The 12,424-nt window shown below is 40.4% G+C and overlaps 1 protein-coding gene across 2 annotated transcripts in view; it reads left to right on the top strand.

The window, feature by feature from the left end:
- Window positions 1-868: 868 nt before the first annotated feature.
- The window catches only part of LOC135896737 (coiled-coil domain-containing protein 102A), a 43,845-nt gene continuing 32,289 nt past the window's right edge, over window positions 869-12,424 (top strand). The window contains exons 1-5 of one of the 2 annotated variants that reach the window (XM_065425234.1): window positions 869-1,191; window positions 2,114-2,282; window positions 3,570-3,764; window positions 7,089-7,295; window positions 8,844-8,952. In XM_065425234.1, the coding sequence (XP_065281306.1) occupies window positions 2,149-2,282; window positions 3,570-3,764; window positions 7,089-7,295; window positions 8,844-8,952 (645 nt within the window). In that variant the 5' untranslated portion in view covers window positions 869-1,191; window positions 2,114-2,148. The remainder of the gene's footprint in view (window positions 1,192-2,113; window positions 2,283-3,569; window positions 3,765-7,088; window positions 7,296-8,843; window positions 8,953-12,424) is intronic. The other variant, XM_065425235.1, reaches the window with a different exon arrangement.

The following is a 12,424-nucleotide window of genomic DNA, read 5'->3' as shown; positions in this document are numbered from 1 at the left end:
GGACTGGCGTCGTATTCAGACGAATACATACTCCAACCTGCACCACCTACACAGAGTAGATCCCACGAGGTTCACCGACGAGTGCCCGTGGTGCACAGACACGCACTAAAACGCATCACATGGGAGCCCCATAATACACAAACATCCACTAATGAGGAATAGGTAGTGGAAGGCATGGCTTGCGGACGTGGGCCGGGGGAGCCAATTGGCTCTTCTGGACCAAGCCCAACGAGCCGCTCAAGCATGTAGGGCCCAAGAACACAGGGACCCCAAGAACACACGGCCCCCAACCTCCTGGCTTATTTCATTTTTATTAAAGTTTTTACTCATTCAATCAGTGGCACGTTCTGCAGTGGACGTAACGTCGGCTGATGCTAATAATATTAACACGCAGTACAAGTACTATTCTTTAATGTGATTGAATAATTGCACATCTTGTATGTAGTCTGAACAGAAGGTTATTCATGCAGGCACCCCGCGCCTTGTCGTCTGCTACGGACAACCACAAAAATGGCGGGCGAGCACTCCGCCGTGGTGCGGCAGGACGCCACTCTCACGGGAACTTTCAATCGCTGTTTGATCGCGACCGAATTTCTCAATCGCAATTGGTTCATTTGTGCATGTAGCGAAAGAAAGCCAATTGAGATCGAGAAATTTGATCCCATGGAGTTCTCTATGTTCGATCAAGGTTAGCCTTGATTGCGATCCAAAGTATTCGTGTGACGCCGGTATAAGAAATAAAAATAACTTAATAAAATGCGCAGTCGTATAAACAAACTATAACTGAAGTAAGCCGATACTCAACAATGAGCTAATATGTTTTGAATGTGTTTTGGCCAATGCCTCATAGGTCTTGGCGTTCCGGGGTTAGTAGCACTGGCTTAAGCCGGCTTTAGCCAAGGTTTGCTGGTTATGGTGGTGTGCTGGCGATTTCATTTTCACGGACACGAATTGATCTCCGGTGTTGCGTTGTTTCCTCTCTAGCTGATGCACCATGTAGTTGTTCGTTTTCCTTGCCGTGAGGATTGCCTCTTCTACATTGAAAGAATAGCGTCTTATTAGTTCCTGTGGGCGGCTTGTCACGACTGTCATAATGCAGCACGGTACTGTTCACAGCTTTCGTCAGTTCGAGCACCCGGATTGGGAACTTGAAGTTCATTGAACTGAGTTTGTCCAACTGTGGAGTGCGAGGTAGGTCACCGTTCTCAATATACCTATTTATTCTGAACTGAAGGCAGGTAATTACGTTTTATGTATTTTGTTCTTTCATTATTGGACGATTGTTTACGGAAGAAAATAATTACTCACGTCTGTCACAGCTCATTGAAGCATCACTTGAGCAAATCATTAAGAGTGATCATGCGATTTCTTTCTCACAATCTTTGGCATAAATCCTAAGATCGTAAAGTCCCAAGTTAAATCTGACTGGTAGGTTCGGTTGCTGTGATCTAGCAGCGTTGGACAAACGGTAATTATTCGTACTTATTTACATGTGAGTGAAATGTGACTTCCCCATATACGCTGCTTATCAATTAATGGGGGAAAAAAGGAAGTCGGCTATGGAAACTTTATTACAACAGTGTTTAGAAACAGCAACAACCGGATACTGAAGCTTATGATTACAGCCACATATTGCTATATAAGAAGCCAATCAATGTTTTTCTTTGTTATTTTTTTAATCTCACAGTGTCAATGAAAAGTTATTGAACTTTCACTACACATGCACAGCCAGCGTACACCTACAACCGTATTGTACAAGATGTCAAGGGAGTTATTGCACACACAGGCTGCTAGGACGTTCTAGACACATTTTTGGTTACACGGTGCTAAGAACTTGGCATATCACGCCTCATGTCATTCAAAGCTTGAATCGTGAATGCATTGTCATTGACATTTCTCTCAGCCTGCACCTTTCACAATAACAAGGCAAAATGCCTGCTGTCATCGTGATCTTGCATACAGTTTCAGTGCAGGATTTTGTTGGCTTCTGCTCCTACCTTGGTAGCAGTTACCAAGGCACATGTAAAGGATTTTCTATGAATACTACATAGGGTGTAATGCACAAATTGCCATGCTTACTTTTGCAGTGTCTTGATGATTCTGAAACATGCAGGCAACAACTGGCCAGCACGAGTTCAAGATAAAACCATGTCATCTCATGTGAAGCGGGATGCATCATATCGTTCTTATGATTCCGAGTGGGAAGCTAAAGAGGAAGTCCGGCTTCGAGAATTGGAAGAGGCTCGGGCTCGGGCAGCTCAGATGGAGAAAACCATGCGTTGGTGCGTAATTTTTTTGTAACCACCTATACTGATCTTTTGCTTGTTTATTTGATATACTGTCAGGGCCAAAAGGCATTGTAAAGGGGAGTGGTTACAGTCACTAGAAAAAAAACTTATGAACAAAGCAGTAAGTGTACATGAAGAATGGCTTTGTTGTACATGATTAACTGAGGAATTCTTGAAATGCTCATGGTTACCTATAGTAGCAAAATCTGCAGGAAGGTGATTCTGCTATTCACATTTTTGTAGTTGGAATTATTTAAGGTGTTTTTTTTGTGTGTGATGGAATTACTGTATTGTGGCGATAATGGGGAAGTAAAATCAGTTCATTTCATTGACAAGGATAATGAAATATGCAATGCAAAAGGCATTTATGGACAATTTTATGACAGCGTGCTAATGACAATAGGCTGAGGCTAGATTTTGCACCAATTTTTCTTGCCGTTCTGTTATAGTTAGATGGGATGAAGCAATTAATTTCTGAATTGTTTGTATTCTGAAGAAAAATATTAGATATTGGATTTGATTTTCTTCTGACACTTCTCAATTTTTATTTCATTTGTTCTCAAAAATTACTATTCGCAAACCCCTATCGCATAGCATTGTATATAGTTGCATAGCATCCACTGACTATGCCAGTATAAGTTGTTCAGGAGTAGCATGAAGTCGAGCTTAGACTAGTTATTTAATGGAAACCAGATAACTAGAAATAATTTTTATTGTGTGTTTCAGTTTTAGACTGAAATATAGTGTCTGTACAGCTTCCAGCAGCTCGTTCTTGTTTTGCACAGAAACATTATGCCTGTTTAGTATGCTGCTGCATTCCTTAGTTTTTCAAGCAAGAAATATGTATGGAAATATGAAGAGAATGACTACATGCAACACCCATTACATCACCCAACACACTTAAATTTAGTAGTTATATTATTACAGTCTTCACTGCGAAGAAATCGAAATGGAAGCAGCATGTTTGTTGATATTTAGAGTAGGGTAGGCAAATGTGGGCATTCCGGTGGTGAAATAAGAAATGAAATGGGAATGTAAACATCTATTAATTTAAGTATGTGTGGACACAGATATGTTGTCCATGGAAACTAGTCTGGGAACCACCAGTTTACATTTAATTCCAGTATTAATTTTTTGAAATAGAGGATCCATCCACATTGCTGCAATGGTTATGTAAGGCTAAAAATTCTTTTGCAGCATAAACATGTTTTGAGTGAAACGCCTTCAAAGATAACCAAAGCTTCACTTGACAGCTGATTCAAAAATATGGGCTGTTCTCAGGTGGTCGGACTGCACAGCTAACTGGCGTGAAAAATGGAGCAAGGTACGCACAGAACGGAACAAAGCGCGGGAGGAAGCGCGTCTCCTCAGGGCCCGTGTGGATGCAGCAACGAAGGAGGCTGCAGCCCTCAAGCGTGAAAAGCATGAACTGGAGGCAGAAGTTGATCAGCTACGACGGGAGTTCGAATACTTGCGGTGAGTAGTCATGCCAAAACTCAACCAAGTGTCTCAAGGCCATGGGTCAGGCAGAATAATATCACAAGCAGCATTTATTGTGTGTTCTATTGACATGGTGGTGCTTCATAGTATTGGTTTTGTAGTATAGACATGTTGGCCATTCATTTTGTACCATTGAAAGTGGTGACTCCACCCAGGCTAATGAAGGGTATAAGGACTAAGTGTGAGAATGAATTCAGCATGTTTGGTTTATGTGTGTCAAAGAAAATCCTGATTTTGCATTGCTTCACATTGATCTATCTGTAGCAGCGTGGTAGTCTGGAAGAGGTATTGGGGTATGAGGCCAAGTTTAAAACCAAGTTTTTTGTTCAATAAAGTATGCTCTTTCTTGTTTTCATTTGCATAGTTATATGTGTGGTTCATCAAAGAATGCTTTGCAAAAAACTATATGCTACTGTGTTGTTTCTTTCAAAAGATATTGCGAAAATTGCAACCCGACCTGATCTTTGTGAAACCAAAACTGAGGTCGATCAGGGTAGCTAATTGGGGGGGCTTGTTGGTATGGCATCCTCTACTTTGTTTTAGCACAGGCAGAATGACTGGACATACAGAAAGGCACATTAAACAACAAAGTGTCAACTTCCAACAGTAGGTTTATTAACGTTATAGGACATGATTGTACTGGATAGTCAACATAAGCAGTACTATATAAACCACAAGCAGACACTCAGTGTGGCTTCTAAAGTGTCTCCTTATGATTTCTCTAGTGCTGTTTATGTTGACTATGCAATGTACACATGCCCTGTGTCGTTTTGAATGGTTAAGTATGACTGTGGAAATAGAAATAAACATATTGTTGGAAGTTGGCGCTTTGTGTTGTCTAATGTACCTTTCTGTGCATCCGGTTGTTCTGAGTGCACTACAACAATGTAGAACAAATCTGAAAGTACTGGTTTCATTTGCAACACAAAAGTGTTCATACTGTATAGCATTTTGTAAAACACAATTACTAAGTGTAAATAAGTAGTAAGGTTCAAGGGCATTTTTAGCATGGTTTTGTTTCTGGTACACGACACTTAAAAGCCTTAACTGTTTACACTTGACAGGCTTTTTTGTTTATCAGAGGTTCCTTTATACACTGTAGTTTTCTCATTTAAACTGGTAGCTACAGAATGGTAAAATTTAGAGTGCAAAGGTGAGAAGAATGAAAGTTTACTGGGAATCGACACAACAGCCTCAGTGCATGATGTGCCCTGTAAAGGGAGTGGTTCAGGAAGTACATTGAAATCTGGTATTAATGTGGACGGTGGCTGCAGTATTCTGGAATTAAGCTCTTCATTGAAATGCAACAATCATAGATCTTGGAATTCTGTCAAATGTAGTCTTGCCCTTAAGAAGTGCTTCAGTGGTACAATTTTGCAAAGGGCTGCCGAAGACACCTACAGAAGTCTTCGGACTCGCAAGTTTTCTCTATATGCCACCCTGTGTCATTTCAGCAATAGTAACAGAGGCACAATTGTTATGCTAAAACAAGTTAGACTAGAATCTGGCCTTTAGACAACCAAAACTTTTCTTACACATAAGCAGTTGCACGATTCGAAGGTCTCCAGTCACAGTACTGATGCTGTAAAACAAACTAAAAAAAGAAAAACAATGTGCCACATGGACAAAACCAGACAAAAACAAGAGTCGGGAGGTGACAAGCTATGAATCTGGGCAACGTTAGCTCTTCTGCATGTTTTTTGAGTGCGCTGAATGTATTTAAAATCTTTCTTCTTAGTTTTCTTGCCCCCCCCCCCCCTTTTCTTAACACTTCTTTCATCATCATCATCAGCCAATTTAGGTCCACTCCAGGACAAAGGTATCTCCAATTATTCCTGCCCTGCGCCAACCGATTCCAACTAGCGCCTACGAATTAATTTCATCACCCCATCTAGTTTTCTGCTGTCCTCGACTGCGCTTCCCTTCTCTTGGCACCCATTATGTGACTCTAATGGTCCACTGATTATCCATCCTACACATTACATGGCTTGCCCAGCTCCATTTTTTTTCCTTTTAATGTCAATTAGAATATTGGCTATACCTGTTTGCTCTCTTATCCCTACTGCTCTCTTTCTTTCTCTTAATGTTACACCTAACATTTTTTGTTCCATGGCTCTTTGAGCAGTCCTTAACTTGTTCTCAAGCTTCTTTGTCAACCTCCAAGTTTCGGCCCCATATGTTAGCACCGGTAGAATGCAGTGATGGTGCACATTTCTTTTTAATGATAGTGGTAAGCTCCCAGTCAGGATCTGGCAATGCCTGCCATATGCACTCCAACCCATTTTTATTTGTCTGTAAGTTTTCTTCTCTTGATCGGGGTCCCCTGTGAGTTTTCACATAAGCATAACTCTTTTTCTTTCCACACTTATTATCTTACAAGTTGGGTGTGCAATGAACCACAACTTATAAAATTGTAGGACAACTTTTGATATGGCTTGACTTTATAGCAAGGCATGTTTTTTTTTTTTAATTTCATGATTGTGCTTCTAGGATACTTCAGATCTCGATAGTTTTGGTTTATTGCACAGATTAAAGGCTCTTTGGCCTAAAATTGTTCTGTTGTGATGAGCTAAAATAAGTTTATGAGTGCTGTTAATTTGTTAAAGAAGGAAATATAAAAAACAAGTTTACACATATTTTAAGGCTGATTTGCCCAGAAAAATGTGGTCTATAAGAGACTAATAATCTGTATGCTTCCGCTTCCAATTTTTTCTTTTTTTTGAACTTGACCTCACACTTGGACCCTCTTGGAACACATGGAAGTGGGGTAAAGATGTTGGTCTGCGAATTTGTGGCAGTATGTTAAATGATGCAGAAGACCTCTCACCGTCCTCATCCCAGTCATTATAATTAGCCTTTTTCAGCAAAAGGAAATGGTTTCACAGACCCCACATGTACTTCTCTGAAATTTTGTGAGTCTACCATCATTTTAGGACCGCCCTTGCAATTTTTTAATAATATTGTGCAGACATTGACCGAATTTTGTGTCCTTGGCCGTGTAGTGGCAAGGAGCACTACTGAAGAGAATAGAGCAGTAGAATACATTCCATTTGGATGTTGTCCTTCGCATCCATACATGCTGTCGCTGATCCTGCTGTCCCTTGCCGCTACAAGGCTGCTGACATGCTGTGCAGACAGTCGTTCGATATCATTAAAAAATTGCCCGGGGGTACAATGGGGAAGGCTGTAGCTGTAAGAATGCATTGCTAAAGAGGAAACAAAGCATGTGTTTTTCTTCACTATTGTTACAAGAAGCAACATGCTTGAAGGTTTTGTATCTTGTATTGTGAATGGGCTCAGAACTGCGGAGAGCAGCAATAAAAGCAGGGAGACAGAGGTGCTGGCATCTTCAAGCAGCCCATCGTCCCATGTAGAACGAGAGCACCTCGACCAGGATTCAAGCAGCAGCCTCCCATCTCAGCTTGATTCTGACTCGACAGACCAGCAGGCGGCATTACTACAGCTGCGCCTGGATGAAGCTACAAAGCTGCTCCATGCCGAAAGACAGTAAGCCACTTACTCTTTTTTGATACTTGATACATCTGGGAAAGTGTTTATCTGTAGCTCATATGAGTCTACTGTGAAACTTCATGCATTATAACTCGGCTTGCTTTGGCTATATATTGCTGTGCCGTTGCACCTTAAGCTAATGTTGAATATTCTAACTCGACCTCTCCTACAAGTCAAGACTGATAATGCTGCTTATGTGCCCATTCTATTAGGCCTGCATTGGTTGACTGCATTGATATTGTCATGTAGTTATTGTGGTATTTTAATGTGATAGCGTTAGGGGCCCCGTGACGCAGAAAATCTGACATCCGGTGTTGGACGTTGCTTCGGCTAAATGAATTTCAAACCAAATTCTGAACCATTCATACCCAACCACTCTTCTACAACTAAAGTTGCTCATACCTTGTCTTTCATTCTTTACAATGTTATTCCCCAGAATTTTGAGAACGGCAGCTTACAAACAACTGTAATGGGAAAAAAAATACAAACAGTGCATATCTTTTATGTTAGCTGTTCTCAGACTGAAATATTAAAAGTGCGAAACAATAGGTTTGTTCGATTCAGAAAAAGGTGCACGGCACCACAAACAAAAGGGTGCAGGGGGTGCTAGTTATAGTGTGCTGGACTGCACACACACTTGTACCCCGTTCAATCAAGCACTGGAGTGCACAGCTGGACCTCGGGGAATTGAAGGCCTAGGTGCAATGCACCATGAATAGGTGCAGAAAGTGCAGAGAAACTTGGCTGAATCGAATAGACCTAATAACTGGAGATCGACCCATGCAAGAAGCTGCGTTTCTACCAGAACGCTTGCCTTTGTGCATACCGTTCGCCGCCAGCGTTTCCCAGTAAACGTTACGGTTACATAAGCTGCAGTTGCCGGGAAGCATGAAAAGCAGTCAGCGGTCTTTGAATGCTATCGCGTTCCACTCTTTAAGGCGAACCTTAGGTGTCTTCCAAATTTTTTGGTACGGTATTTCGGATCTGCAGTTGAGCAAAAAAAGGGTCTAGTTTATCACACTTCATAAAATTATTTGTCTCATACTTTTTCAGCTTTTTTATACAGTATTGCGCTATTGTGTTAGGTGTGTTCTTCTTTTTTCTTTTTTTAAGCATTACAGGGCTTAATAAAATCAAATTACCTCTGGCAGTACACGCCTGCCACTTGGGCTAAATTAATTAAAGAGGTGTGCATTACTTTAGCAGATTACACTGTGCAATCAGCTGTTTAACTTTGTCAGTAAGATTAGGATGCTTTTTGCATTGAAATGAAGCCTGTCGCTGCTTAGCAATATCCATTCATTTATTAGGATTCCTGAGACCATTCCAGTTTTGAGATATTTGTGTCCTAAGTCTGCCATGAATTGTGTTAGTATCTTAATTGGGGAAATAACACTTCAACAGAACACCAATGCATTTTTCTGCAATTTTAATTATTATCTCAAAACTGATGTTTGTCTCTTGGTTCCTGTTACAGTAGTGAAAGGGAACACTGTGCTCACAAATGTTGTTTTGAGCAAGTAAGCATGATTTTGCATATTTTAGGGAGAAAAGCCAACTGACCAAAGCACTTGAGAAGCACATGGCTGAGCTTGGACAGCTGCGGGCAAAATATGATGAGCTTCGAAAATCTCGCCAGGACACACTCAAAGAGGTGAAATACAGCTTCAGTAGCTCAAATGGCTTGCTGCATTATGCTGTGGAATGCTGGTTTATTTAGTGTTTATTTTTATTCACTGAGTGTTACTGCCTTGCTTTAGAAAGACACTATAGTTGGTGACAACCTAAGAATTGCAAAGCTGCATCCACAAAAACATAGTGCACTAACTCTTCAATTCTGAAAGAGAGCTGAACCAGCTGGTATCTGCTCACAGCTTAATGACTTTAGCTGGCTAATATAAATGCCAGGCTAATCGGTAATTAAAAGCTAGTTGTTTCAAGCTAAAATATATTACCTTTGGCCGAGCAGTGACATCAGGATGCCGTATAAGATGTGCCTGGACGTTCAGGTTTTATCCTGAAACCAATGAAACAATGACCAATCTTTACGGAGAAAGTAGTTGTTCCAAGCATGCGAAACTGCTTGCCGTCAGGTAAATAAACAAATCTAATTGGCTGGTGTGTCTATGCAAATTTAGTTTTAGTTGGACAGTTTACATATAACCTTGTAATTCTTAGGTTGTCACTGACTATAAAGAGAAACGCTGAATCAGTCTAGATTGATAAAGTAGTTCTGAAGAACCCTACTTTATTTTATTTTGTGGTAATAGGTTCAACATTACAAAAGAGCTCAAGGGTCACAGTTAAATTTTTGAATTTCGCACCAGAACCTCAAGGCCTGTAGCAGTCAGTGTGACGTCACGAATTGCAAAGTATTTTTTTAGCATTTTTGCTATTGCAGTTCAGTAAAAGTTCTTGAAACTTTTAATTTCAGTTTTTGGCTCTTTTAGAATACAGTGCAGTCCATTTCTACCGATAAGTTTAACTAGGCCCAAGCAGACGGTGCCAAAATCCATGATGTCATGGCAAGCTGGTGTGGGAATTTCCAGGCGATGTCACCACCTGTCATTTGTTTTTGCATCTCTTTTGGCTTACCAAGTGTCTTATCACAGTAAAAGTGGCTTTTTTGGTATTATGGAAGGGTAATTTACTGACACAGCTTAAATAATTTTTATAGTTAAAGGGTTAAACTGCTTTATTCAGCTTTTTGACATAGTATACATTCTTTTCTTTTTTCTTGTGTCTATGTGTGTACATATTTGTGTGTGGCAGCGTTTCTTCATCCAGTGCTTATTGCACTTGAATTTGTGTTGCTTTTTACCTTAAAATGTAGTGAGCCTCAATACTAAGTACAGAGCCCCTGTATAAGTCAGTAAAGTCTGTCTTTCTCCATTTCTTCTTCTTCTTCCTTTAAGACTCTTCCTACTGTAAAGCTTTATGTGAAATTCACAGAGTAATCATTCAAATATACAGTTTGGTACCCTTTAATTTGATCTGGTAGTAAAAGCAGAGGTGGTTTGGGTTTCCCAGTGCTAGTTTTAAAAGGAGTCATCAGAATTTCTGCCAAACTGCCTACTTATTCAACATAAAATAAGTTTTCAGAACACTAAAATAGGCACTGTACAAGCAGTCTTCCAAGATTTTATGTGCTTTGTTTCTTAAACCACACAGCTAAGCAATTGAGAAGGAATACAGAGATGGCATGTGGACGCAAGCTTAACCCCTTCACTCAATGTAGCACTAGGTCTCTAGTACCTCACTCCTATTTTTATCTTTACCTCTGGTGATAAACTTGGTTAGAATGAACAACCTCATTCCTTGCACTGTGTGGCCATTAGGCTGCCAAAACCATTCTCAACATTCACTCTAGGCTGTCGCACTTGATCATTAAAGCACAGACCAGCTTGCCTGATGTACTCATTTGCGCAGCTAAGTAAAATGAGATGCACTACCTTTAACACACACTCTCTGTAAACTTGGTTGCCTGTTTCATATCACACACCTTCTTTTTCTTATGGCTTATCACAGCACAGATGTTTGGCAGTTTGCAAGGTGCTGACATGACATGAGAGGCTATTTTCTTAATGTTGTGAGACAGTGTATGAATGCAGGAGACCACCTGCGTGGGATCGAGTTTCATGCTTTCTGCATTATTTGCAAATTTGATGCATGTGTTGCTTTATTCAGTATGCCTCCACAAATGCTAGAAATCAATGGTAATGGGTACACAGCTTTGTCAATACGAGTAAGCTCTGCTCTGAAGTGTGTGCAGTCATTTTCTGAAGAGTAACTTTTATGCATATATTAGTGATGCCTGTTTTTACTATCTTGGATACGGAACCTGCAAGGTGGTTTACAGCGTGTGTGTCAGGGGTAGTGTATCTCATCCCACTTGATTGGGAGAAAGGGTACTCCGGGCAATCTCGTAGATGCTTTAACCCTTTAGGTTCTGTGCCCAAATAAATTCATCTGCTCACCGATGCACCCCTCTGGCTGTGCCTGAGATAATTCGTAAATGTGAAACAGCCATGGACTGATTGTGCTAGCTATTCAGAAGTTGGTTAAACTAAAATTTTATGGTCGGTTGTGTTTTTACACAACATATGTTGCGAGAAGGCTTATAGACTGCCAGTGTTGTTTGCATCTCTAGTTTTACAGCATGGTGGACTGGCGTAAAAAGCTCGCACATTTTTTTTTTAATTATGCAGAAATTTAAGAACTTTAGAACTCTGATGACAAAGAGGCCAAGTTGCCTGGGTAACACTAATTTGTATGTATCCTAAATAAATTTATTAATTAACATGTGGTAACTTTTGTTGGAATTTCTAGATTAACATTTTTAATATGTTTAGTAACATATTGCCAATAAGTAGCATTTGAATTAAAATCCTGAATATGTGTTACTTGGACAGAAATTGAATTTGTTGTACTTCAGAAAAACACCTGGCGCCCAAAGAGTTATGATTGGGTGCCGTAGCACAGTCTGAATGTCAGGAATGGCTTTCGCTGACTAACGGCCAGGCTTTGTAAAGATACAGATTTCATCTGAAGTTCACTCAAGCCAAGGTTATTGGTAGAACCCTAATACATAAATTGGAGAAGTGAAGCTTGTGGGAGCATGCAGTCTGTATCTCTTCTCGATAAGGAACTGCTTTTTCTGGACAACCCTCTGCTCATGTCTTTTGCCTAACATGCGCTGTTCATAATTAATTTTGTATTCTGTTCTTGTAGCGAGTTTGTTCACTGCGAATGGTGTGATTGTGACCTGTACTTAAAGGGGCCCTGAAACACTTTTTGAACATTATAAGGAAACGTTGCCAATCTGTCTTAGAGGCTGCTGTGAACATGAGCCAAATATTATGTCACGGCATGCAGCAGGGAATTTACAATCTACTGTCACATACAGCAAAAATCACTTGCTTGCCCTTCTGTAATGTTGTCATGCAGTGTCATTGAAAGCACCTGACCCACCAATGCTATTGGCTGGTTTTATGATTGCGAGAGAAGTTATACATAATTGCAAATTTTGAGCTAAGAGGAAGATTCAGCTCGGGCCCAAGTCCGGCGCGGCCTATTTAAATACATGTAAAATGCAAAAACATTTTTCTGAGATAACCCTTAGACCG

This window comes from Dermacentor albipictus, chromosome 1 (assembly GCF_038994185.2).
Source record: "Dermacentor albipictus isolate Rhodes 1998 colony chromosome 1, USDA_Dalb.pri_finalv2, whole genome shotgun sequence".
In the NCBI taxonomy this organism is placed as follows: domain Eukaryota; kingdom Metazoa; phylum Arthropoda; class Arachnida; order Ixodida; family Ixodidae; genus Dermacentor; species Dermacentor albipictus.
Note: the sequence above shows the minus strand (reverse complement) of the source record. Positions and strands in the feature narration are given on the sequence as shown.